Source organism: Apus apus, chromosome Z (genome assembly GCF_020740795.1).
Source record: "Apus apus isolate bApuApu2 chromosome Z, bApuApu2.pri.cur, whole genome shotgun sequence".
Classification (NCBI taxonomy): domain Eukaryota; kingdom Metazoa; phylum Chordata; class Aves; order Apodiformes; family Apodidae; genus Apus; species Apus apus.
The window spans coordinates 14,445,105-14,470,154 of NC_067312.1; the positions used below are offsets into that span (position 1 = coordinate 14,445,105).

At 41.7% G+C, this 25,050-nt stretch overlaps 1 protein-coding gene across 3 annotated transcripts; it reads right to left on the reverse strand.

The window, feature by feature from the left end:
* DAB2 (DAB adaptor protein 2) lies at window positions 1–24,193 on the reverse strand. Of its 3 annotated transcripts, none has more exons than XM_051643229.1 (15): window positions 24,008–24,193; window positions 12,503–12,622; window positions 11,227–11,366; window positions 10,450–10,548; window positions 10,027–10,158; window positions 9,022–9,105; window positions 8,754–8,777; window positions 8,439–8,486; window positions 8,196–8,258; window positions 5,754–6,389; window positions 4,752–4,905; window positions 3,624–4,151; window positions 3,047–3,132; window positions 2,162–2,226; window positions 1–1,441 (listed from the first exon to the last, which is right to left on the reverse strand). In XM_051643229.1, exons 2-14 carry the CDS (start codon window positions 12,594–12,596, stop codon window positions 2,167–2,169), a joined length of 2,148 nt encoding a protein of 715 aa, XP_051499189.1. In that variant the 5' UTR covers window positions 12,597–12,622; window positions 24,008–24,193; the 3' UTR covers window positions 1–1,441; window positions 2,162–2,166. The 3 variants fall into 3 exon arrangements, with proteins under 3 accessions (XP_051499189.1, XP_051499186.1, XP_051499188.1); XM_051643226.1 differs by having other exon boundaries at window positions 2,162–2,229; XM_051643228.1 differs by lacking the exon at window positions 24,008–24,193 and adding an exon at window positions 14,540–14,558 and having other exon boundaries at window positions 2,162–2,229.
* Between the last annotated feature and the right edge of the window lie 857 nt (window positions 24,194–25,050).

Sequence of the window (25,050 nt, forward strand, 5' to 3'; positions counted from 1 at the left end):
TTTGGCATGAAGAGTTGCTTCTGTTTAATGTCATTAGGAAACATCACTTGAGATACTACAGTTCATATAACATCCATAAGTTTCTACATTTCCAGTTTGAGACAAATATTTAAATTCATAGCTTTTTTTGAATTACAGAAAGTGCAAGAGGTTTATATACAAAACTAATTGCATTACTGGCTGAATTGGGTACTAAAGCTGATTTCAAGTTGACTTTCTTAGCTCTCCAGTTCAGCAATTGCTTAGACATTTGATTTAACGATACTACTTCAAGTTTATACTTAGTATTAATAGAAAAACCTCTGGCACATCAGTCATCACCACTGGCCAAGAATGTAGCTGTTACAGTCAGGTATAACCAACTGATTTAAAGATCTGTTAGTAAAGAGGTTCTTTTAAAAAAGGCACAGTTTTCAAGATTGTCTCACATTAATGGCACAGAGGTGTTATATCCCCTTCAAGAAATCTAGGCATGGAGTGAAGCCATGATTGTCATTTTTTTTTATAGCATGCTGGAAACATGCCACAGTACACCATGTGACAACTCAAACTGGGCAACATCAGTGATATTTACTGAGATATATGCAAGAAACTTATCTGCTTGTTCCACTTTATCTGCCAAGCCACCCTAACAGCAAAATAATCCTGGTAGGTTTCCCTCCCTGGAAAAAAAAGCCCTATGAGCACCAAGACAACAGTTAGTGTCCATGACTACCTCAATGTTCTGCAGGAAGTGTTTCAGTTTCAGACCCTATAGTGTAGATCTCTAGTACTCAGGACTCCAGCAGTTCCATTACAGACTCCAGTTATTACACATTTATGGCAGAATGATACTTTTACCTTAGTTAAATAGACAAGTATTGGATTATTATAATTTTTTTCTCCTTATCACAATTTACATCTTTGTGGCTCAGACATCGAGTAATATCTTCAGTCACCAATTAGAACTGAGTAGTGTCCACTTAACTTTACAACTGGCTGCTGTTTTGATAACAGGCAACTGACCTAGTTGTTTAAGGTGTGGAGTTTCAGCTACTAATTCATTTCCCTTATGTGAAGGTAACACTTCTTCCCCAGGTACATTGAGTTCCTGTATTTTAGGACAGCCAAGTGCTACACAAAGTGAAATTGTGCTGACTGTGTTTACAAGATGCATGACATGGTGTTGCTAATCCATTCTTGCAAAGAACTAAAGTAAAGTTAACATCCACCAGTTTGAATTTGGGTCTCCATCATAAGTCCAATGCTATTGGACTACTCGCTTTGCCCTGAATTATCTTCACATCATGTTGAGGGTTCATATTTAAATCTGTCTGGATATGTTTTAGATCACAAACATCACAGAACAGCAACAAGAGTGGGCAGACAGCAAAGTGAAACATGCAGAAAAATCACGTTGAGACGAGGTCCAGTTATTCTTGTTGTCCTTGTCCGGTTATGCCTAGTATGACAAAAAGGACGTAGGGTCAGGATGGCTGTAAGTTAGTTAGTTTTTTTTTTGCATAAGTTAGCTTAGAGCCAACTGAGAACAAAACTAAAACAATAAATAGTGACACATTTCTTTGGTTATAAACCAGACAGCATTTCAGAGGACTACAGTGTTTGGCAGAAGAATGTATTTGTTAGCTTGACAGTTCATGTTCTCTGGTCAATGGTATGCAAATTTGAGTTACAATAATTTCTAAAAACAAAAGCTCTCATAACCACCCTTACTTACTGTGTTTTTACTCAAATTATTGCAGAGTACAACTTACAACTATTTAGGGGATTACACTTCAGAAAGTTGTATAGGTCATTGTGTGCTAGCACTCTCCTGAAGAGACATCTGAAGGAATATAGTCAGCACCTCTAAGTTTTGCAGCACATACTCATTAACTTTGTTCAAGGAAAAGAAGTGTAGATCTATTATGGCCTTGAGACTTAAGTCTGTGGAAGAATAAAATCTTTATTTCTAAGAAAGTAAAGCTGGCTAGGCTTAGCCAGAATGCAGCTATGTACAAGCCTAAGTAAAGGTACTTAACCAAAAGTGTTCTTCTAGGGACTATTTGCCATACTTCAGAGAAGCATTAGTCTAGTGTTGTTTTTAGCCAGCTCTTTACCAAAGGTTTTCCAAATCCATTTTGGACAATAAAGTAGGTTGTCTTATTAGTGGAGGACTTACCTGATCTATGCAAATGGGTTGCCAAAAGGATCACCAAAAGGATCATAAGGTGGCTTCTGAGATTCCTTCTAGGGAAAGAGACACAGGCTGTTAGTGGGCTTCCAGGTTTCACCAGGTTTACGCTCCATGGCTGTATCACCTAGTTCCTGTTTCAAGCCCCTTCTGGAAAGAATACTGCAGGGCCCCTACTTAATATGCATTAACACTACTGCTTTAATAAGAGAAAAGGGCTCTCAAGCCATGTTAGCAGTTATCCTAGCTTGAGGCCTAAGATACCTTCCAGAAAAGCCATGTGTGCTTACCGAATATTCATTTGGAGCCAAGCCAGTGTAGTCATGATGAGATCTGTTTTAGCCAAACACTAGATGTCTTAAGTCAGTATTCTGGAATTCATCCAGGCTTTTCACCAAGGACTTCAAGTGCTGTGTCCCAAATTGAATGACAACCTCTCTCAGGGGGTACTGAACATGGGAGCCTCCATTTGTTCAGCAAGAGAGATGCACAGTCTGCCCTACCCAGTCTGCTCCGCAGAACAGTGAGTATAATCTAAGTGGAAGACTTCTGCAGCTACATTTTACACTCTTTTGTAGAAGCTGCCAATACTGAAAAACTTCCTACTAGGGCTAGCAGCTTGGGGAACTGGGCTATAGACCCAAGCCAAATGGAAACATATATTGTCAGCCTTCTTAAAACAAATTATCTCTGTTGGATTAAATTTTAATTTAGATATGCAAGAAGTTTTGTTCCATGGCCTCTAAAGCCAGAACTAAGGCCACGCTCAAATACAAGCACCTCTGTTAAGGAGGAAGAAAGGCTGGGTTTTTGTGGGTTTTTTGTTGTTGTTATTTTGTTGGGTTTTATAATTACTTATTTATTACTACTTACAGATGAGTCATTGGAATTGTCTGCCTCACTTTCAAACAGACTATCAGCTGGCAAAACACTTTTTCGGGGAACAGGCTTTGGCGGTTCTGAGGAAAAGACACACTGTTAGAACCACTTAACAGCTTAACAACTACTCAGCTCTGCCTGTATAGCAATGCCAAAGATCATCCCATTAGATAAAAAACCTACACAAGTTTCTCTGAGTGACCTTTTTATTTCCTGCTTGTTTCTCACGACACTAGATGGGACTTCAAAGATTGAACACACCTAGTTTACCCCAAGCCGTTTAAGCACTAGGTGTCAGTGTTTGCCCACTGACACTGATCTGTTCTACAACATTAAGGGAGACAGTCCTTCAACCTTCTGTTTCAGTAACCGTTAAATAAAATTTTTAGTTCTATCAGAAGAGACTAGAGATTGGCTACTCTAATCCCTGAGCAACTATACAAGCAAAAGAAAAAAAGATGTTCCCAGTCATTCTGGCAGACAGCTTGCTAGCTTCCCTGTCATAATCTGTACTATCTTGAGGAATGCCTAACTTTACTACTAAAATAACTGCTGAAAGCTCCAGAAGCACCTGAAATGCTTTGCTGCTCTCCTCTTCTTGCTGGTACTGCAGGTGGCTTTGTCAGCTGGAAGTCTTTGAACATTTCCTTGACATCCTTCATCTCTTTATCACCAAGTGGATCCAAAGCAATAAAAGCATCACTCTCTTTCTTGGAGAGCTCTTTCTGAGGTACAGTTCTAGGTGGTGGCTGAGGTGGGCTAGCTGTTGTTGACACAGAGGGCAGTACAGATGGTGTCTGAGCAGGCAGCATTGAAGATGGGAACACACTACTCTGGAAGGGATTTCCAGCACTGGGTGGCTGTGCCCATGGACTAGATGGAACTTGTGCTGGCTGTGCCCAGAGACCAGAGGACTGAGTAACTGCTGGAGTAAAAGATGGAGGCTGGTTCCAGCTTGGAGCTGCTTGAGTGCCAAAGGCAAGTGGTTGAGTAAATCCTGTAGGCTGAGCAGGCATCATAGACCCAGGAAAGACTGATGCTGCCTGAGTGAAGACAGGTGTCTGTACACTCCATGGTGATGAAGTTATTGACAAGCCACCTGGGAGGGGGGAGATTTTTGTTACAGCACTTCAGTGATATGAAGACCTCAAGCAGAAGTGTATAAATTCCACTGAGGATACCAGCAAAACAATTTTCATGTACTGTTTGCAAAAATCTGTTGATTTACACTTAAAAATCACGTCAATTGAGGGGAAGAGGAGATGAGGGAGTTAACTTTTTTTCATTTGCTCAATTTCAGTCCTGAATGAACAGAATTGAGGTTCGTATAACAGAAGGAGGAACATACTTAGTCTTAGCACAGAAATGACAGATGCACTTGCTGTATAGTTACTAGTGTGTAAGTTATTATTAAGATTCTGTAGCAGTGTTACCATTGCCTCCTGAGTTGTACTTGGCTCACTTGAATCTTGTGAACCTGAAGCAGCAATCTGGTGTCAAAGTTTAAGCAAAAAAAAACTTTTCCAGTTAAGGAATGCAGATTTGAGACCTCTAGTCACATAACTTAACAGTTTAGGGCAGACAACACATGGATTAAAGGGCCTGGCAGTACACATGAAGTAAAGGAAAACTAAAACTTCTTGTTTTGGTGTCACCAGATATCTTAGATTGGAGCAAGACCTTCACTTTTTGAACTAACCTAGACCAGCCAATGGAGGTGCTACGGTAGGATTTGTTTTGAAGAGGTCCAGTGGACTAGAAGACACAGATCCAGTTTGTGACACTGGGGTCAAGCTAAGGTTCTCTGCAGTCGGCACAAAGAAGTCTGAGCTAAATAAATCATTTGATGCAGTCTAGAAAAGAAACAACATAACACTTTGTGAGATGGCATGGCAGAACACATGCTAGCATGATCAAGCCTCCTTAGCCCAGAGCTACAAGCCTTCATTTGAGTTAGAGCGGAGTGCTTTGCTATATACTTTAGAGATCAAGAGTTTCTAGCCTCACCATTTTAATCATGTCTACACAGATGCATGGCACTAAGTAGGTACAATGCATAGTAGTCACAAGTCAACAGCAGAAGAATAAGACTTAGTGACTGAATTATTTGCTATTATAATGAGCTTCTCCTCTGACCTCCATGCCCCCCACCCCCCCTAAACATTCCTGCTCAGTTGCAGTGATGTCTGCAGTTATGGTAAGGTCAGCAATAGAGTTTTGAATCATTTGAATGCAGGATGAATGCATCTCACACAGAGCCACCCTGTTTCTAATCAAGCAAGTCAGTGAGATTGCCCGCAGTAGGCAAGTACGGAGAAACGACGTAGGTTTCTGTAAGCACTACTACCTTGCTGTTACAAAACCACAGGTTGATGGGCATACAGCTATCATAACAGGTTCTGGCATTGTATCAAGTGTCAATATGCAAAGCAGCATACTTACCAGACCTTTACAGAGTATGGCAGCATTAAGGAAGAAAGTATATAATTTAGTAAACATAGCTACTGTGAAGCACTCATGAATGTTAGAATGTACCAAGCCTGCAAACAGGTTAGAGCAAGCAAGGCAGGTAGAAGTGAATGTGTTGTAAAGCTATTTAGCCAGCTACACAGTACAAAGAAAAGCTTCCTTCACCCGGCTCCTCTAAATAAGAGCATGCATGTTATTTGATTTTTTAATTATTTACTTGAATATTGTTCACCTTGACAGACCTCCTTCCTCTTCCTGGCTTGGTACTTTGTGGTGGTGGGCTAATTGTTATAGACTCATGTGGCATGAGCTGGAAATTGCTTTCAGAATCCAGCTTTACTCCATTCTGCAGAGATACTTCTTTGGAAGGACCTTCCACAAACAGGTTTGATGGGCCTTTAAGAAAGCCATTCTGTTCTCTCTCGGGTACCCCATTTAGCGTTCTTGCTGCAGGAGACTTACTCTCAAGTGGCCACTGGCTTGTCAGTACTTCTTGTTTGCCAGTTCTATTAGAAATCTGGTCAAACTGTTTACCAAAGTAGTCAATATCACCATTTGAAGTACCATTACCCACCGATGCCAAGGTACTCAGAGTTTCCTTCTTCTGATCAGCAGATTTCAGAGAATCAAATGAAGGTGTTGATGATTGCTCTGGCTGTGCAAAAGGATCATCACGGAAGGGGTCTGGATTAGGTGTGGGAAAGAAGGTGAGACTGGCAGAGAAAGAACCCTCAGACAAGAAGGGTGTCTGCAGCTTTGGTTGTGGAAGAGAGGTTGCGATGTCATTCGAGAAGAGGTCCTCTTTTACAAAAGTCTGTTTGGTCTCAATTTCAGAATTTAGATCCACTAACAGGATCTCTTTAGCTTCCTATTTGTTCAGAAAGAAAAAAAGTTAGTTTTATGTAAGACTTACATGCTCAAGAACTTACATGCTCATGCAAAGAGATCCTAGTATCCAATATGTTATACTAATAAAAATTCAATGTATTCAACATCACAGTGAAGTTGCACTGTAGCTTCATCTTATAAGCCATTAAGACAAACATTACTAGTTGTGGTCAAATCACATCTACTTAGTTTCATAAACTCAATGATAAAAGCACTTAAGATTTATTTGTTAAATGTCAAATGCTTGTTCTACAGCCTAGAAACTACAGACATAAAACACTAGTTACACCTAGGCTGTTTGAGTTCTAGTCTTTTGTTTTGAGAAGTTATGAAACCACATTACATCAATGAGACTTCAAAGTTGCAGTCCCAGTTTCTGAGTAAGACTGGAGAGCTATATGCTGGTGGAAGGTATTAACATGTCACCTCTCTACCAAGCAGGCAGTAAGATAAGATGGTTATTAGATGGACTGAAGGCAGTGATTATATCGTGGCTGATCGTGGCTCATGGTGCCAGAATAAGTGCATAGGCTTTTTTTGAGTTATACTGAACTATGACATGTTTTTCACTCACTTTTACAGAGTTAGGCCACACCTTGAGCTAGGGCTACTCATTTAGAACAGCCAGGAGTCCACTCTGAGGGACTTAAGAATTCACTTATCCCTAAAATGAGTATCAGCTTTAAAGATCTTTAGCAGAGTTTTGGTAATAGCTCCCACAGCAGCAGAGACATTTCTAAGACATCAGACTATAGAGGTGGGTTGGTGTGAACCTCATGAAGTTCAACAAAGCCAGGTACAAGGTTCCTACCCATAGGTCATGGCAATCTCAAACATGGGTATGGGCTAGGTGGAAAATGGATTGAGAGCAGCTCTGTGGACAAGCATTTGGAAGTAATAGTGGATGGAAAACCAAACACTAACTGGCAAGATGCATTCACACAGAAAAGCCAATTGCATCCTGGGCTGCATCTAAAGAAATGTAGCCAGCAGATCACAGTTTGTGATTCTCCCCCTTTACTCTGCTCTCATGAGACCCCACCTGGAGTACTGTGTACAGTTCTGTGGCCCCCAGCGTAAGAAAGATATGGACCTGTTTGAGTTGGTCCACAGGAGGGCCATAAGGATGATCAAGGAGCTAGAGTACTTCCCCTGTGAGGATAGTCTAAGAGAGTTGGGGCTGTTTAGCAAAAAAGAGAAGGCACCAGGGAGACTTATAGGGGCCTTCCAGTACTTTTAGAGGGCCTACAGGAAAGCTGGGGAGGGATTTTTTACAATGTAGTGACAGGAAAAGGGGCAATGGTTTTAAACTGAAAGAGGGTAGATTTAGATCAGATATTGGGAAAAAAGGTCTTGACTGTGACAGTGGTGAGACATAGGAAGAGGTTGCCCAGGGAAGCTGTGGATGCTCCCTCCCTGGCAGTGTTCAAGGCCAGGTTGGATGAGGCTTGGAGCAACTTGGTCTAGCGGAAAGTGACCCTGCCCATGGCAGGGAGGTTGGAACTAGATGATCTTTATGGTCCCTTCCAACCCAAACCATTCTATGATTCTGTGACAAACAATACAGGATTATCTCTGTCACACAGTCTCAAGTGAACTCTGCTGGATAAGAAAGACATTACTCTAGTTACTACAGATACCATTACAACCCTAAGACACTAGTAGACTGGTAACAGCTGGACAGATGTCTCAGTGAAACCAGAAACCAATAAAGTAAAACCAGATCTTATTACTAAGACTAAGTTTGTTCTCAAAGCAAGATCCAAGACAGCTAAGTTTTACTTACTGTGGGACTGCTCATATCAGGAGGTGTCGACATATCCCCAAACAACTCCATCTGGTCAACTCCCTTGAAACCAGAAATATTGAAAGAATTAATACCTGTTAGAGTTCTTGCAAGATCAAGAATCAAGCATTACGCCGATACTCTAAGCACATGTATAAATACTGCATTTTCCACACAATGTGTGGAGATAGTCAGTTATACAATCCTTATTACTATCAGCATAAATTTTAAAATGTAACCTACCAGTTTCATTTTGTCAGCTTCATCAGCAGGTAGTGCTTCACTACCTTCCTGTAATAGATGGATAGCAGTGTCAGCAATAATTGGAATGTCAAAACCTGCCTTAAGCAAGGGACTTTCAGGCTTCAAAGAGGAAATGATGGAAAGCAGCAGCATAAGGGAACTCACTACACAGTACTAGTTATTGGGCCCCTTTTACTTCCACTGTAATTGGGCGCCTAACATTGTCTCCATAATGCTAGCAGTATAAAGGAAGTAAAAGCTAGTTGTGTTGCAGCAGTATACCTAATCGAGGGAGGCCGAGTCGGTGTGACTTACCTCAGTCTTACTTGCTTCTTCACACTAAGGAAGAAAAGAAGGCTTTTAGTAGCTATACATCATGTAGAATATCCAAAGCCTCTCACTTTGGAGAGCTGACCAGATCTAGGAGGTAATCAAACTGCTGGTACAACTACCAACCAAGAGCTTTAAATGATCCTATACTGAGACACACCTTAGTGTCAAGTCTTAAGGAGTCCAAAAGCCAAGCCAAAGCTTAACCAACCCATATTTCTACACAGAAATACAGTTTCTGTAATTTTCTTACCTTTTTCTTGTCATCTTCTTCCTTCTTCTTCATATTATATATTAGTTGAAAAAGGTCCTTAAGATCAACAACTAGAGGCTCAGCCTGAAAAACAATGTTGATTTCAGGCCACGTACTACTGCTCCCTGGGCTTCTACTGAAGCTGTGCAGCAAGCCAAACTTGCCTAAATGGTGCATGAGTGAAGTTGAGATATTAAGAAAAGCAAGAGTTTAAAGGACTGTCTAGTCTTCACACAAGAGAGCTTATAGAGTTTCCAAGGATAATGAGGCACAACCACCTTAGAACTGTTGTTAACTCCACAGGAAAAGTGATTGTATTCCAACCCAAACCATTCTGTGGTTTTATGAAGATCTGGATATTTGACTAAATAATTAACATTCTCACTGACAGTAAATAGCCACTGTATAGGAAAGCCCATGACAATGTGAGTGTTGGTCTCTTCTCCCAAGTAACAAGCAATAGAACAAGAGGAAACAGCCTCTGGTTGTGCAAGGGGAGGTTTAGATTGGATATTAAGATATTTTTTTTCACTGAAACAATTGACAGGCACTGGAACAGGCTGCACAGGAAGGTGGTCACCATCCCAAAGAGATATTTAAAGGCTGTGTAGATGTGGTGCTTAGGGATGTGGTTTAGTGCTGGACTTGGTAATGCTATGTTAATGCTTGGACTTGATTTTAAAGGTCTTCTTCAACCAAAACAATTCTATGATAATATCTCTGTTCAGCTCACTAACACCTTCCATGGTGCACCGACACGTCAAGAAAGGTTAATCATAGCAAGCAAGGCTACTTGAATGTTTTTATTCTGGACTACAGAGAAGCTGAACAAGATAGAAGCCCTTGGTGATACAGTCTCTTCCTAATGCCTTCCTCAAGGAGGAAGGTACTGGTAACTCCCTGTGCCTCATACGGCTACCAGCAAAACACTACCCTTGTATCACATGTTAGGTGTTTAAACAATACCATTACTCATAGCAAGTGGAAAGGGTGTCTAAACCATACCTGTTGTGCTGTTTTTATAGCGAAAAATTGGTGCTGGCCTTCTCCTCCACATATATAGCCAAAAGCACGATTGTCTGTTACATCCCGAGCAATAAAGGAGATTTTGTTTACTGAATGTTCATGCTCTATGACCTAGAAAAGAATAGCTATTGGTTTAAATTGCTGGAGACACAATAGCTGCTGTTCTCTGTAGTAGATGTAGTAGAATGATGGAGACTGCTAGCAGGCTGCCTTTGACTAATGGCAATAGGATGTAGTTACCTTTCTGGCAAGAAGCTTCAACATTACAACCCATTTCACAAGCCAGTTTTTATATGTGGGAGGAGAGCATGATGCCATTAAGTAACCTAGTTCAGATTGGTCTAACTTCCCAGCACTTCACTTGCTTTAAGAATCACAGTAAGAGAATAAATGGTATCTTACCCCAGTTTTCTCATCTACTATCTTGATACCAGAGAGGGAGATGTTCACCCAGATCTTCTGTTTGTGATGACCCTGGGAACGAGCTGCCACTGCCATTCCCTAAAAATTATTAATACCAAAGTATTATTGTTATTTCTGCTAGACTGAGCTTTAAATAATTTCCTTACATTCCTCATGGACTGATGGCTGTGACTGTACTAGCACTAACGTAGTTATTCCTGTGCAACTGTGCAGCTAGTGCAGCATTCCTCTTGCAACATATGCCTGAGTAGGTTTGAAGTGATACCTCAGAACTAGACTGTGTTCCCTCTGTAATTGTTTTGGAGCTTCAAACTTATCTTAGCTCACAGAACTGCTGAAGTAGCAGCATCTTTACCAGCTTTCCTGGCCTGATTGAAGCTTTATGAATGTTCCAGATGGAATAATTTTTGTTGCTGCAAGATCTCATTTGTTCTTTAGATTATCTATATCTCTTGGTGCTACTATTGCCAAAGGATGCCAACTTGTGCTCTGAGGTCAGTGTTCAATTGCACAGAGCTCTCCTCTCCCCATTCAAAACCCAAGCTCATACTAATATCATCCACACTGAATGCATATAAAGAGACCCGAAGGAGTAGTTCCAAGTTATTTGGGTAACACATTTCTTTGACCACAGAGTTATAACTGTTATTACTGTTACCAGGAAGCTGTATTTCAGGTTATGCCAAAATCACCATTTGATCTTCTTTCTGAAGGGTACCCAAGATTTGTTTCTGATGTGCCAGTTGAAGCCCTTACCTTCAGTTTCATCATCGAATCCTGACTCATTTTGTCTCCTCTTGCCTCTGGTACATCATCAATGCCAATCAGTTTAGCTTTGTATCTTACACCATCACCTTTGAATCTGCCCAAGAGAGATTCATAAGTCTTTTCGGGTCCTGGAAACAGAGAAAATTTTTGGGGGGTTTGTGGGATTTTTTTTTTTTATTTATTTTTTTTATTTTAGAAATATCTACATAGTGGCTTTGAAACCTTTTAAAAACTGTACCATGTATGTACATATTAAAATTGTCCCTTGAGTATTGCTGACTAACAACCCTTAGTCTTTCCAATACTGTGTGAACTGCAAGATAGTTATTCTTTTAAGGTCACAGTGTTCTTACAGAATCTGGCCTCAGTTCAAAGAGCAGAGCCCAATGCTTAATATTTGGGGACTTCAAAACAACTGTTTGCCACATAAAATACTGACGTATTTATAGGCAACAACCATGCAGATATAAGTGCTAAGCAAAAAACATCAAGCAGAAATGGTACTTCCTTCCCATGACCATACGTTATTTCCAATAAGCCTTTCAGATGGTTAGCCTCCAGTTCTGGTACAATCACATTTCTTCTTATTGTGTAATAATCTCCTCCTTCCTGTGCTCAAACTTTCTATCAGAACCATCATTTCTACAATAAGCCCTAGTATGTCTATTCCTGTAATAATTTGGAATTTTAGTGAATTTGCTATTTCTGCTGTTGCCACTGCTTCTCTGAACTGCTTTTATTCTCTGCATGATCAACACTGAGTGCATACCAAGGCATGCATTTCTGTAGAAGGTGATTACATTTACATGACCTAATCTATCAAAAACTCTATTATCTCATCTACAATAATTCTCATGAAGTGAGTTTTCTAGCTTCTCTGGACTAGAATCTGTATCTGTGCCCAGCACATCACCCCCTCTCTGGAAGGAGGGGAAGAAGTGAATTCAGGTTCAGACTGAGCTACCTGGATCATCCTAGGTCTGATCACCTCCTCAGGAGGCTTTGACTTCACTGGGCTTTCCTAACTTGTTAAATGTCTCACTTGCTGAGCTTGACAGGCAAACTAAGAGCTTTAGAACTTAAAGCTAGAAAAAAAAAATCTTTCAAGCTAAAAGCTTGTCTTCTAGCTTATTTACTCACTCTTCCAGTCAGCTTGAAACCTCAGTTATTTTAACTATGCCGTGAGAGTGATCTTAGTTTCAGGCAACTGCAAAAGATAAAGGACACTGACTAGAGGAGGGGTTTGGAGGTAAGCATTTCTTACCTTTCTTTTTTTCTTTCTTTGAATTTTGTGCTTTTGGTGGAGTGTGTTGCTCAGGTGGGATGTTGATAGTACTAGTTTCATCTTCAGTAGACATGATGAGGTGATGGCCAGCTATGTTTGCTGTGGTTTTTAAAAATCCAAATAATTAGTAGGCAGATTTAAAGCTTTACCTTGAAGAAGAAATATTCTTATTTGACCTGTTAGTCCAGTTTTGTTCTGTGGAACACTAAAGCCCACTAATGCCTGAAAGCTTTAGTAGTGATAATATAGAAGTCTGACTCCCTGATTATTCCTCTAAGGCTACAAAGATATGGCCATTAGGTGATGAATCATCACCTCAGTAATACCTAATCAGTAGATCACACTGACCTATATCCACAGGCTGTACTTGCATCACCTTGTTTAATCTGTCAGCCGTTAGCTTTTTAGCCTTTAAAGCTATTTATAGAACTTCAGATATTTTGCTCCATTCTCCTTCAGCACTACCAGATGAGTCTTTGTAGTAGCAAAAGAGAGAATGCAAGAACTATTTTTCTAGGATCTGTTCCAAACACCCATGAAGAAGACACCAGAATACCCAAAAGAAGACAGATTTTTTTCAGGTTCCTATAATTAGCATAAGGCTGATGTTATACCACCCAACAGGTAAAAGTGAACAAGTTCTTTAGGCTGCACATAAGACTGCTCCAGGAAAAAGACAACAAAACTCCCACACCCTTACCTTAACAGTAATCAAGTAACTTTACATTTAAGAAAACCTGCACATAAACAGAAACTATGGACTAGTATGACTTAACTCTCTTAACCCTATGCCATGAAACACTTTTGCCTCTGAGATACAAGATCCATTAAAAAAAAAAATAGTCTGCAGTCACCACATTTTGTTCCTTCACAGCTGAAGCTCTTCCCAAACAGAGAGACTCCTACATTCTGAAGATGATCTATACCCAGCCAGAAAGAACTGGACATTTACATCTGCTACAGAAACTGTTCTATGAATCTTCTGTCTGAGATATTTCAGTGGCTTCAGTTAGTCCCTTTTATCCAGCACACCATTTGAGACACCATGTACCCAGATACAAGTGCTGAAGCATTGCATATCCTCTGGCCATAGAAGCTTGTAATTCTCAAAAGCCCATTTTGCATTTGCCTAATTCTTTATCCAATACCTGGAAGTTCCTTTCAAGGCTTTGCTTTCAATCCTGCCTTCCCCTCTTGTCTCAGTTACTAAGTCAATATCTACAAGACAGACTCATCCAGTCTGCCACTAACAGACTAATGGACATCAATGCCGCACAGATTCTTAACCTAGGAAGAACACAAATTCCTGTGTTTTTAAGAGAGAATTTCACCCGTAAGGCCTCTATTTCCATTCAGCCATCAGGGAGGGCTTTAGGGAACTTACTGTTAGTACACAAAAAGTTAGATATAGCTACTTACCAGGTGGATTGTAAATTGCATTTAGCATCGCTCAAGTAAATAAAAAAATAAAGTGTTAATATGGGAAATATCTCTGGCAACTACATCTTTTCTCCTCTGTAAGCAATTTATCAGGCCACAGCTAGGGAACACCCGATGCAAGGGAACAAATGTGCTCTATGAAAATGTCAAGTGGTTCTGAGTAAAACTAGGTCTTAGAGTTGCTATAGCAAGCTATAGTAATTTAGGAAGTGTTATCATGGGAAGAGTGGCTTGAGTGCCCAAAGGAGCAAGGGAGAAAACTATTAAAGCCAACAGGGATTTTGCCAGATATTTGCACCAGTGCTAAAAAGAGGCATGCCCGTTGAAAACATTAAGCACTTCCATCCTATGGAAGCCAGATCACTTAGTTGTAGAGACTGACAGCACAAAATCCCAAGGTGGAGTAAGATGAGCAGGGATGCACACAAGTCTGGCTGCATCCTTGCAAATACCAGTCTTACTATGGAGAATCTCATTCTCAGTGCTAGCAATGCAATTTGAGAAGGTGAGTGAGGGCTTTTTGGCCAGTTTACAGGACATACTGTCCTATCTGAGGTCTGGCACAGCTCAGCTCACCTGGTGAGAGTTCACAGTGTATGACAGTTGTTTATCCTATCTTTGGAGAGCTCAGCATCTTTGAGAATCCTACCTCTGGAAAAAGAAAATTTGAGAGACTAAGAATGCATGTTTGTATTTTATATAGTTAACTTCCTGACATCTTAGTTAAGCCACATGACTAGCACAAAACCACCTCAAGCTTTTCCTTTCAATTTCACTGGGGCAAGAGTAAGCAACATTATTCAGTTTGAGCTAGCAGTAATCTAATCTGGCATACATGAGTTTCATCCACAACTAAATTTGGATTCTGTGCTTTAGACCCAGGTTAAAGCTGCATAAGGGCTTTGTCACACTTCAGTTTGGTTTATAACAGAAAGTGCTGATGTGCTCTACATGCGAGTAGCTAAAATGAAGCTAAAATCTTCTGTTTGTAGTTCTTGCACTTGCTTGTAGGCTCTTTTTCACATTACTCATTCCTCTAGTATTTCCTTACTCAGACTGCAGGAGTAAGGCAACATGAGACTAGAACTGTTCTGTTACACTCAAGTTCTGAGTTCATCTGAAAAGAGCCAGCCAGCAGTAAGGCAGGGTTAGAGATGCATGGGCTTTTATGCAAGGACAACCATGCCTTGCATAATGAGGAATAAGATAATTCCCACAGCAACATATGCCAGCAGACTGAAGTGATGGCTTTTGAATCTTCTCCATGTACCTAAGTCTGTTGCTATCACCTCAGCTTAATTACTTGCTATGCAATAGTACTGCCCATTTTAACTACTATGCTACATGCACTATTCAAAAATCTTAGACTGCAGATTTATGGACGTTGCTATCCTGGAACAAGTGTCCCAAGCTTGCCTGTATCACTAAATACACACCATTTTATGTCCTCCACACATAGGCCTTGAAGTAAGGCCTTGTTACCTATTGTCTCAAGTCAGACAGCTCTACATTCAAGCATTATACTTAATTTCCACACATGTCCCCTGAGAAAGTCAGTCTTATGACTTTGTGCATACTGTGCTGTTGATGTCTTCTCTGAACTCCCTACAAGGAAAATTGTTGGTAGTGATAAGTCACCCTTGAAATACCTGTTTCTTAGCAAGACTTCAAGCACATGCCAAACAATTCTGTTGAGAAACATTTCATTTACCTTAAGAGATGCTTTCACAATTATCCCTTATTTGTGGGATAATTGTGGGGCCAACATGACAGCTACCCTTAATGATTATATTTCTGTCCTGTGCACAGAACATTGAGAATCTTCCTTATGGCTGCAGTCTGTCATTGGATTTAAAGCCTGGACAATAATCCTAACCCAACAGACAGGCTTTTTCCCCTCACATAAAGATAGATGCCTCAATGTTGATGAAAGCTTGTCTGAGAAGAGGTTAGTGACACTGAAAAACTCAGCAGCAAAGCAAATAAACTAAACACCTGCTCAGCAGTTTAATACCTTGTCTTTTTCACAGCTTGTGCTCCTTCTTTGTCCCTTGGTAATGCACTATGTGATTCAGCTTGAAAGGTTACTGCATGTAAATATTAACCTCAAATTAGAATCTGAGAGGCCAGAAGAGGACAAGAGAAGCTTTTATTGTCAAGTGCTATATAACTTGCTAGGATGAAGTAGTACCGGAAGCACAGCTGTAGTTCAAGTGCTGAACATGCTTCCAAAGCAGGTTGTTCCCTCTCCCCCACCTTCTTGAGGAGTTAGTCAAGTCCTTCTGGTTAGAAGGTTGTATTAGGACCTGCACAACATATCCTTAGAACTTTCTCTAGCCATCAAGTTAATGACAGGAGAGCTATCTAAAGAAGGCTGATAAACAAGCTGTCCACTTGAGTGAATTCAAGACTTCAGTTTTTCAGGCTGAGGAAATAGAAAAGGCTAAACAGCAATACATATGACTAGCAAGTCAAATCTGTAAAGCCAGATACATTTACTAATAATGAATTATCTTGACTAGCAGAATTCTACCCACATAGGAAGTATAATAGTGCATTTGTGTGAGCCCTTGTATGACTGATTTACCTTTGCATCTAACAAAGCTCCATGTGCATAACTGACTACCACATTTTCTGTCTAGTTCCTGATGCAATAGTAGAGCCCCAAGTAGCTTTAAGAAGCACTAGGCATGCGTCAATAAATCAAAAACATGAATGTGCTATTCAGACTTTTGCCTTTTAAACAGGGTCATTCATGCTGAGTAGTCAAACAAAATATCATAAGTATTTTGTTCATTACTAGAACACCCATTGCTCTAACATCTGACAGTGTCTAAGAGTTCAGGTTGAATAAACCTTCTGTAACATGACATAATATTACTATGATTTAGATGGAAAATTCCAGCTGCTTGTTCAGATGCAAGCATTATATTTGTTTCCTCTATTAAAATAATAAAATTACTCTGTTAGGAGCTAGCATAGCCAGTGACTAGTATACAACACATTAACAATACTAGCCTTTCAGGTAGATTAAGCCTGACATGTATTGTTCACACTTAGACATAACAAGTACCTGCTTGAAGACAAGTGGTAGAAGAGATCATAGACAGCTTGGGATTTGTTTCCTTCCACTTCATGCCATGTCTGGAATGCAAGAGCAGCATCCTTTGCCAGAAAGATGACTAAATCCAGGTTCTTATACTACTAAGTCTAACCCAAGGCCCCATGGTTAGTCTTGTAAGAAATACAACTGAAAGGGATATTGACCTACCTTGCCTGACAAGTGAGGCTGTCTGCAATTTCCTCTATCAGTAAGGTCTGCAGTAGTGATATTCCCATCACTCAGCTGCTCCTGCAATTCTTTGATAGCAGGAAAATCAAGACCAGTATTTTCAGCTCAGGTTCAAATAGCCTTAACTGTCTAACTATCTACAGCCTGAACCAGAAACATGATTTCCGGTTAAGAGATCACTTGCTTGGCATAATGACTTCAGTTAAGCCAAGCACTTGGACTGTTGACCACAATATTTCCAGATTAACATGATTTTACTGTAGGGAACTTCTCATGCAACTTGCTTTAAGCTCTGTATGACTTTCTGTCCTTCATCTAATGGATGGATTAATATTGTGCTGAGATATTAAGGCAGCCTTATGCTAAGAGCTTCCTCTGCCAACAAAAACACCCTTTTGAAGTATGCTACAGTTGTGCTTACACATTGCAGGATACTGCATGTAGTCCAGCTGTCTTGATCACACACAACCAGTAATGAGAAACAGAAAAGTAACATTCAGCTGCTTAGTGTGATAGAAGTGTGGTAATGGACACCTCCGGGAATTTCTCCTTCATGCTGCTCCTTTTCCCCAGTACTGATAGCAAAGTAGATCTTTAATTAGTCATATCATCTACAGATGTTGGGTGTACTGTTGCAGGTAGCAAGATCATGGCTATGAAAATACCCAGATATCTTACCATTTCAGCCAATTTGCCAACTGCTGTTTCATCAGTTGAACAGAACGGTCTGTTCTCATCATACCAGTGCATCAGTCTCCTCTGAGCTGTTGGCTTTTAGCAAGAACATAGAAATTAAAATTAAGTTCCCAGAAGTGTTATCTGCACACTTGAATCACTAGAATCATAGCCAAATGAAGATCACTAGGTCAGCAGCTGGAACTGAACAGGTCACTCTGTGATGGAACTGGACCAGCACTTTTCACCATTGTACTTTTGAGCACATAATTTCTGATGGGATAATTAGTTACTTCTCAACCCAGCTACCATAGTACCTCTATTTTGGATTTTTCTTCCACTTTTCATTGGAATAAATACAGCTGTGCAGGAATATTAGAACAGAGAGCTCAGAAGTCATGATCAATTTAAACAAACTGTACTTGACTAACAAAGCTTTGTGCTGCCTGGTTCCCTGAAGACTGCATCTCAAGGTGAAGGGAACTAGCACTGTCATAGTCTGATAGAGTTATTCTTTAGCCAGGAACTTTAGTGTCCAAAGGTAAAGAACAGACACGTACCTACCCCATCTCCAATTAATATTTGTTCAAGGAATAATGTAACATCTTGCAACAAGTCTTGGTAGCAGCCTTCCCAACCTCTGTTTAGCATTTAGCATTCCAATCTCAATCTAAGAAATGAACTAATAAACCCCTTCACTTTTAGTACCAGCAATACCAGCATCTGAATTTCAGACTCTTCTTTTAGAAAGAGATTGACAGATATCCCAGTATGCTTTCTTGGTTGAAAGCTATTCAGTGGGTAACACAGGCTTACGCTTAGATTATATACTGAGATAATCCACAAGAAGTTTCTTCATATCAGACTTCCAGAAAGACAGCATACTTTGCAGCATGCTAACGTGCCACTCCTCCATACCACTCTCCCCAGTTTCCACTGCTGAAACCTCATAATTCAGTGGCTACTGAGCCACAGTTCAGTTGCCTTTTCTAGCTATTGCTTAGGAAAGCAACACGTACCTACTTAAAAGCTGTGTGCTAGCAGTGCACACCACTCAATTGCCTGTCAATACTACTTCTTGAGACTCACTGGACATACCAAACAACCTGGAAGCAAAGCAGCTGTTAATCAAGGCAGCTGGTGTTTACTTAGATGCAAACTAGTTTAAACTAGACAACGGCTCAAACACTTAATTTCCAACTGTATTCCTAACTCCATCTTGCCTAGGAGTACTGTTTCTGATTTCCTTGCTATAGTGAAAGACAACTGCCAATAACCATGCTTTTCACTCCTTTCCTCAGAGCAGGAACTTGACACATATCGAAGCTGTTATCACAGATTATTTCAGCTGTGTGCTGTTAACTGTCCAGCACTGGCAGAGCTATCCCTCTTCACCGCCTGGGTGTGTGCAAGCTGTACTGAAAGAGATTACATGTTCTGCGTAGTCCATGATGAACTGCAAGTGTTCTATACCTGCTCACAAATGTCTCTGTATGAGCAACAGGATTTTGCTCTATTACTCTTTCATTCACCAAACCTAAAACTATATAGTCACAGCTACAGTGCCAAGTACTGCAGTTTACTTACCCCGTCTGACAACCCCACAAGCAGCCAAAACCTGTCCTTATTTGAGGACCCCTCCACCTAGCCCCCAGCTAGTGTCACCTCTTACTGAAACTGCTGTAGTAGTCAATGTCACAGGAGTCACTTCAAACTCTCTCTTGTAACAGATGCAGGTTATGTTCATGACATGTCACTAGAATGATGAAAATTCTGTTGCACCTTATGAAGGCAGGCTCTTCTACAGCAGAAGTCCTCAGGTATTATGAAGCATCCTGTTTAATAAAAGTGTAACTTTTGCCTTCAGGATTAGTCATTAGCAAGGCCCCCGCTCTCCCTTGTATATGCAGCAAGAAAGGCAATGAATAACTAAACAAGACACAAATCTTAAAAGGTGGTACAGAAAGATCTCTATCAGAAGTTAAAAAAAGAATAACCAGGATTTTCAGGGTTCCACTGTAGCTCCTTCAATAGCTGTCCTACTAAACAGCTAGTCAAGTTTCACAGATGACTATTCTGCAGTAAGTTTTCATATTGGTAACTGCAGTTACACACACTTGTGATATACATTAGAGGAAGTCTATACTATTACTCCTGAATCCCTACCCTAAAGTAATCCTGACCAGGTCCTCTCATTTTCCGTCTCTATAATGGTCTTGTTATCTTCTTATAGGGATGCCCACATCCCGTAGAAGCATACAAGAACAAGGGTCAGCCTTCAATCCTGCTCTAGTTCCATCAGTCAAGTTTGCAGTTGTTTGCTAATAGATCTGCTATTCAAGCTACTAGACAACTAGTTCTTACTCATATAGCAACCTCTGTGCCTTCCCTTAAAGCACAAACCCTGTTCTGAGGGAGCATAGAAGATATCTGTAAGGCAGAAATACAGGTTGCAGTATTAACACTATATGCTTAGTACTCCCAACTTGTCTCACCCCTTCCTGGGAAGAAAGCATTTTAGCCATAATTTTCGCAGGAGGAGGCTTACTGTTGTGTGGCACATAAGCATTGAGAGTTCAGTACACTTTGCTGGAGGAGCTAGTTCCTAGTTGACACTATCATGAAGCCTCCTGACTGACCAAGGTAAAAGTCTGCAATTCTGCCTCTCAGACCTACTTGTTCTGTTCAAGACATAATCCTCATCAAGTGTTTCAGCTCTCATCTTATTGCTTAAGGATACAATATGAACTGATAGAACAGCAAGAAATTCAGCTCCAAGGCCAACAGTCTGTCCTTAACTGGCCTCCATGTCTGAGCTTTGAGATTTAAGTTGACGAGCACCAGGAGTGAAGATGTATTAGAGCCTTCAAAAAATAAAAATCTCAGATAGTTGGGAGTAAAGATCTGCAGGGCACTTCAGCTGAGACTTCATCCTCAAGCACTCCACAGCATGTGGAAGGTACACACTTTCAGAAAAGGGGAAACTGAAACTGTCTATGCCCCCATCCACCAAGGCTGACATGAGTTTGATGGGAGAAGACACTTTGTTCAGCACTCTGCTACCCAGGTTGTATAAACAAGCTAATCCTGTTGAAACTGGTACCTCTTGTTTATTGACTAGACCTGCCACTATGCTTCATCTAACTTCTTTATAATCCTGAGACCTTTGAACCCAGATACAGCCTCAAAACCAGGTTTCTAAAGTCAATTTGTTTTGTTGTTATGGTATTTGGACACCTTACTCTTTGTGCTCCTCCTAACAAAGCCTCAAGTTGTACTTCTGTGGGGTCCATACCGAGATAGAGGAGTAACGGCTTATGCTGCTTGGTTGTGTTTCACAGCAGAAGCTCATTAAGATACCTTACAATTCCTCCTCCCCTCTCCAGCAGTTAGTTTTGATTCTACTATTAATCCTTTAGTCTACATGCCACATCTAGGTTTATCTTCAAAATCCTTGCAGATTACAAGTTACCTTCATCCAATCTCTTAATAACTTCTCTTGATACCATCTAGTCAGCAAGCAGGATTTGCACCATCAGTACTGCTTCCAGAACAAGCTGGCTTTCTCTGGATGTCGAATTTATTGTCCGAACAAATTCATGCTTCTGTAGTGCTCACATATTGCTAGCCTTGCTGAACAAAGTCCATAAACATTCCCAAGAACTGGGTTAACCCAGCAGGTCACACAAGTGTCCTAGCACTGTAAAGTTCACCAGAAGAGAATCAATAGCAGAGAAAAAATCTGTAGGTTTTCCAAAACTACTCAATGACTTCAGCATATTATGCCTTTTTTTTTTTTTTTTTTTACTTCATATTTCAAGCTATGTTTTTTATCCTAAACTTCCTGTCCAGACACCAGCCCTTGATTCCCCCTTTCTTTACACTAAGTACACTTACTTGCTCCCCCACACGGACAAAAGTCTAAGACCTCTTTTTGCCATCCTTCGCATACAAGACATTCACCTGCTTCTTTCCATATCTGCTTATGAAGCAAAGGCGTTAAGCAAGAAGCATATCCAGGTCTGCAGTGTCCATCAATAGGGTTATGCAGGCACTTTCACAAGTAATCCTCTTCTCAAGGAGAAAGTGGGTTGTGTACTGCATACGTACAGAAATATTTAGAAATGTAGCAGAAGGTACATGTTAGAATGGATAACCATCTCTACCTTCACAAAGGGAAACTGATGCCAGATTTTTGGCATTTGGCCCACCCTTCCAACTGATATGGCCGAGTACAACCTCTGGTGCTCAGCCAATAGCTTTATTTGAAGTAAAAGCACAAGAGATGAGTAGTATCATAAGTTACAGGGCAATCAGAGTAGCTCTTGCCATCCTCTCAGACTCCTATCTAGAGTGACAAGCACACCATTTCACTCTAAGCCTTCCTATACTTCAAGTCATGAGGCTTGCTAGTTAAGCCTCTGTTCTGATTGATTCACCCAATGTTCATTCAGCACCCATATCCTCCTTACCATTTCTATCACTCAGTTCTCCCACTCTAAATAGAAAAATTCACTGAGTTACTATTAATATAAGTCTCTGCTTTAGACTTGACCACATCCTCAGACCATTCCGGGAATTTTGGAAACCAAATTACACCTCCAAAATCACTGTGTTGGATGCAACTGCAGTGAATCTTTGAACAGAGATGGTGGATGACTCTCTCAGACAATCCCCTTCTCAGCTGAAAAGATCTCCTCCTGATTCCAATTAGCCACCTACTGCCTCTCCCACCACCTGATGAAAGCTGACCTGAAGACCTGCTAGCATTATAACTGCCTAACTTAGTACTGGACACAAGGACATATTTTCAATTTACCAGTACCCAGTCAGTTTTCACAGCCAGCTAGACTACATAGCTTCTTAATTACTTTTTCCTAATTGAATCTACATCTCTGTGTTGCCTATTTACACAGGTGCTCCCATCCCTATGCACACCTGTGCCCATTGCTTAGCATATAATAGCCAAATCTAACCCTACATGCTCTCGTATGTAGTCAAAATTGGCTACCCTTGTTTATGGAAATTATGGAAGACAATTCAGGCTAAAATGTAGCCTTCTAAGGCACACTACCTTCATTAAGGGCAGATTAAAACAATTCCTCAACCCACAAAAAAAACCAAACAACAAACAACAGTGGATTTGCATGCTTCCCTGCTAAGTGCTCAAGTAATCAGCCTCAGCTTATTTGAGGGGTGAAAGCTCTGCTACAGAAAAATCCAGCTATATTGGCAACATCTGCATTTATCTTACTGCTCAGAGCACTGGCAGGACCCCAACACACGTGTCATCATATAACGACCATTAGACATTAAGTCTCACCAGCTGAGAAGTCAGTTTCTCTGACAAGGAAGAGGACTAATTCCCATTAATCCTGGACATCTTTAACTACACCCATTTACTACAGACAGAAGGAGCATCCCGAGAGTCGCCAGCAGACAGAGGGGGTGCTCAGCGAGGGTGCTCCACCGAAAACCAAAATAAAAACCCACCCGGGCTTCTCAGCATCCTAACCCTTTCCTCTGATCTGCTACCACAGAGATTCTTTCCTGTATGTAGCTGATGTGAAAAACAGTGTTTATAGGTGGCTTCTTCAGGGTGTTCCCCCCCCCCCCTCCCCTTAATTCCCTGCTCTCCACACACAAAACTGACAACGCCAAAGCCTCCCCAGGGCGCCGGCCCTGCCCGAGCCCGCAGCGGGCAGCAGCTTCCCCGGGCCTGGGCTGGGACCCCGCTGCCCACCCGCGCTGCTTTCCCCCGCGGGGCAGCGCGGACCCCTCCGCGGGGGCCGAGCCCGCGGGCCGGGGCCACCCCACGGGCTCCCGGCCAGGGCCACCGCCCCGCCGGCTCCGGGAGGCCAAGCGCAGCCCCGCCGGCGCCTGGAGACCGCGGGGAGAGGCGGGCGGCCCTGCGAGCCCCGGCCCTGCGAGCCCCGGCCCTGCTCTTTGTGAGCCCCCCGGCGCAGCCCCCGGCTGTCACGTCTCCGGGGCGAAAGCCGCGCCGCCGGTAGCAACCCCTTCCCTGCCCCCGTCTGCGGGCTTTGCGGGAGCCGAGTCCCGCTGGCAAAGCTACTTACAGGCTAGATCCGTGCCGCTGCGTGCATGATCTGGTGGCTGCAGCCGGGAGCCTGGCGGGCACTGGGAGGCCCGGTTAAATATTCTGTTGTACCCTCGCTTGGAGATTAGTTAGCCACTCACAGCGAGAGATATGGTTTTAATCAGATGCTGGCAGCTGAGGACTACCCAGGAATGTGCTGCGATGTTTTTGCTGCTTGGTCTCGGCTACTCCCCCTCAAAGTGTCGGTGCTCACAGGCTTAACCCCTTGCGAGCCGGCGCTCTGGCCCCTGCGGCGGGGGTAGGGAGAGCCGGGGGCTGGGACAGCCCCGTCCCGGGACGGGGCGGGAGCCCCCCGGAGGAGGGGAGTGGGGCGGGAGGGCGCGGGACCCCGCGGAAACCTGCGGCGCCCGCAGGCTGCAGGGCACAGGTACTTGTGCTGCCCGGGCAGCGCTGGGGCCGAAATGCTCTCCTTGAAAACAAGCCCCCCTCAAGCGTCTGCATTAAACGTGGCTGCGGTGATGGTGTTAAATATCCAAGTCGAAACCGACACTTCGGGGTTTTTTGTTGCCTTTTAAAAATTATTATTATTTTTACTTTTTTTACCCCCCAAAACCAAAATATCACCCTCTTCCCTACCCCAAATCTGTCGCTAGCTGAACCAAAATAGTGCAATCCAGTTTCAGGGTCACATCCAGACCTGACCTTTGTACTTCCCACTCATCTTTATTCAAATATCTATCATGTTTTGTTTCCCAGTGCAGTACAGCTGTTTTCCAACTTGTATGAAAAAGCCTCTGATAAAATAATCATGTTTTTGTCCTTGTAGCAGGGCTTATTTTTCTTCCTCAAGGCTGTGAACTGAGCCTAACATTTATTTTCTCAAAACAGTGCAGAATATTTCTGTTCAAAACTGACATTGCCCTCTATAATAACACACAATTTAAAAGAGAAAAAAGAGCATTACTTTTCCTCCAGTTTCAATATATTTGATCAACGTTTCTAAGGGGTTTGGAGGAGAGATATATTTAACACAAAATTACTTTGCTATTGGGCAGTTCAGGG

Coding starts and splice junctions, on each gene's coding strand:
- DAB2 (XM_051643226.1), bottom strand. CDS start 12,596: ATGTCTACTGAAGATGAAACTAGTACTATCAACATCCCACCTGAGCAA. Junction 10,159..10,449: donor TAGTAGATGAGAAAACTGGG/GTAAGATACCAT, acceptor ATTCTTTTCTAG/GTCATAGAGCATGAACATTC. Junction 4,152..4,751: donor ACCTCCATTGGCTGGTCTAG/GTTAGTTCAAAA, acceptor CCCCCCTCCCAG/GTGGCTTGTCAATAACTTCA.